At 51.5% G+C, this 2,545-nt stretch overlaps 1 protein-coding gene across 1 annotated transcript in view; it reads left to right on the top strand.

The window, feature by feature from the left end:
• The window catches only part of LOC110338544, a 50,795-nt gene that overhangs the window by 40,857 nt on the left and 7,393 nt on the right, over window positions 1-2,545 (top strand). Inside the window, exon 7 of the mRNA XM_021221881.1 lies at window positions 169-275. Coding sequence (XP_021077540.1) covers window positions 169-275 — 107 coding nt within the window. The remainder of the gene's footprint in view (window positions 1-168; window positions 276-2,545) is intronic.

Raw genomic sequence — 2,545 nt, 5'->3', positions numbered from 1 at the left:
GGGGGGGTGGGGGGGAGGGACAGCTACCTCATGTGGCTTGCTTGCCAGTCTGCACCAGGGTAGTACAGAGGGATCTGTGTTCCCCATGCTTGACAAATTCAAATGCTAGCTGCTAGGTGGGTCGTGAGCATAAGAGATGCGCTCACGTTGGCGAAATGCATCTTACAGAGCAAGACTATGTGTAAGACAAGGACAGATTCCCAAAGCAAGATGTATCTTAGCCGGCTGTATCAGATGTATTTCACCTCCCTCGCTAACATGGAATTCTCCAGAAGGTAAGTTCTGTGAGACAGGGTCTTGGGGGTTCACTCTGCAGCCCAAACTCAAAATCCCGCTCGATTATGATGTGAACCACTGTCCTTAGGCTCTCCCCTTTCCCTCCCTTCTTTCCCTCCCTTCTTCCTTCTTTGCTTCCTTCTTAAGCCCCCCCCCCCGACCCCCACCTCTCCAGGCCTGGCTAAGGCAGGATCGTATAGGTCCGGGCCTTAGCGTCTACTTCTATGTCTCCTTACAGTCACCTTAAAGTGTGTTTTTCACTATAGCCACTAAGGAATTGTCATTACCAAACAACCTTCAAGCAGCCCCTTACAAAAGGAATAGAGAGCGTATGATCTAATCACGAGGGAGAACCTGGTGTAGTGAAAAGATGGAGACAAAGGCTCTGCCAGCCTGTGAGGCTGTGAAGGGCTATGGGAAGGAGAAGGCAGAGGCGAGGGCTCATCATCTACTCAGGATGGGGGTTACTGAGGCTCCTTGGTGTGAGTTTGCCTGGAGTACCCACTTACTACCAGGACGCAAACTTACCTGTCTGTGCACCAGCAGGGCCTCTGTGCACAGCCCCCAGGAGACCAGACTGCTAAGCGGAAAGTGTGTGAGGTCAAAGTGCACATAGTTTGTAAGTAACAGACAAGGCGGAGGTAAGGTAAATATTTACAAGCAAACCCACTGAAACGAAGGCAGAGGCTGCCTCTGCCCGGGCTGTATGCACTTTTCTGCAACAGTGTGGCGATGCCGGCACTGCCCCCCCTTTCCCCAACCTGACCAAGGATGCAGTGAACCCCAGGGTATGGTCTAGGACCTGGTCTGAGTTGCCACCTAGGAGTTGACCTTGGGCTGTCTGATCTGACTCTGGCCTGCCCTGTGAGCTCAAGAAAACAAGCAGATAGGGCGGGCACTGCAGGCTGTGGATACCAGTGGCCATTGACAGATAAAGAGCTGGTTCCCAGACAGCGGAGAAACCAGGTCCCTCAGAGTCCACAGATGAGAGGCCATCAGACACTGTGATGAACTGAGGCTGTGCGCTTCCTCCTCGAAGCGTCCAAAAACTCCATCCAACCTGTTAAAATGCCCTGTATTTGCTGCATGGGAGGAGGTCCGTCCTACAGGAGACCAAGTTCTTTTCCAGCCAGAGGCTTGTGTGGACGGAGCTGCGCCCCCACCCCCACCCCCCGCTTCTTTGAAATCTGTTCTCCCACCACCCAGGTCTTTCCCATGAAACGTTTAACAGAGCATACACCTGGGAGAAGCTTAACAGATTCTGGTGGCAAAGAAGCCGCTAGCTGGTCATTTGTGGGGTGGTGGGTGGTGTTGGGGGAGTGTTTCCCTCATTTAAGGACCAATTCTGGCCCCACTATTAGCATTTGAATCAGGCAGCCTAGTTGTTTTGATTGAACCGGGAAGGCGAGCCTTTGTTGTGGCAATTTAAGGAGTGAGTTGTTCTCTGGTGTCCTTTAATCAGCTGAAATGAGGGAAATAGGAACTGCGGCCGTCTGGTCTGGGAGTGCTACCAGGTCCACCTCTAAGGCCCCCTCGGTGGGAGCCCCAGATCCAGCAGCGCTCAAGGGGTCTGTCCCTCCCCACTGCTGTCACTTCCCTCAGAACTTCTTTCAGTGCCATCAAAATATTCTCTTTGTCTGGATCCAGCCAATCGGCATGGCCGTGGGAACACGGCAGGTCCAGACCATAAAGCCAATCTGCAGATCGATCCCCATTTCCCACACACGAGGGGCCTGAGGCCAAGGACAGGGCCACTTGAAGGCTGTTATCCTAATAACTTCATGCTCGCAGCCCAACAGGTAAAAGGCCCCTTCAAGGGCATGGAAACTACACACAGCCCTCTAGTATTTACTTTACACGACCTGCAAGTGTAAATTACTTCTCTTACTTTGGTAAAGTAACGGAAGCTTCCAAGTTTTAGGTTAAAAAGATGGAAGGATGCGTAACCAGAAATCTTCCGTGTTCTTCCTTTTTTTTTTAAAAGTTGGCACTACGGGTTATATTTTCTTATATTTTTCTTACGCTGAGCACAGAGGGACATAAAGATTGGGGATTCTTGAGAATGGAAGGGACTTCTGGTGCCCCACGGAGGGAAAAAGGAAGTTGCGGTGACTGCTGCTCCAGTCAGAGCTTACTTTGAGTGGCTGGGTGGGCTTTGTCGCTGTGCCTACAGTTAAGTCTCTGCCTACAGTTAAGTCTCTGTCTCTGTCTGTCTCTCTGTCTCTCTCTGTCTCTCTCTGTCTCTCTCTGTCTCTGTCTCTCTGTCTCT

Source organism: Mus pahari, chromosome 21 (genome assembly GCF_900095145.1).
Source record: "Mus pahari chromosome 21, PAHARI_EIJ_v1.1, whole genome shotgun sequence".
NCBI lineage: Eukaryota > Metazoa > Chordata > Mammalia > Rodentia > Muridae > Mus > Mus pahari.
This window is presented reverse-complemented; position numbering and strand designations above follow the sequence as displayed.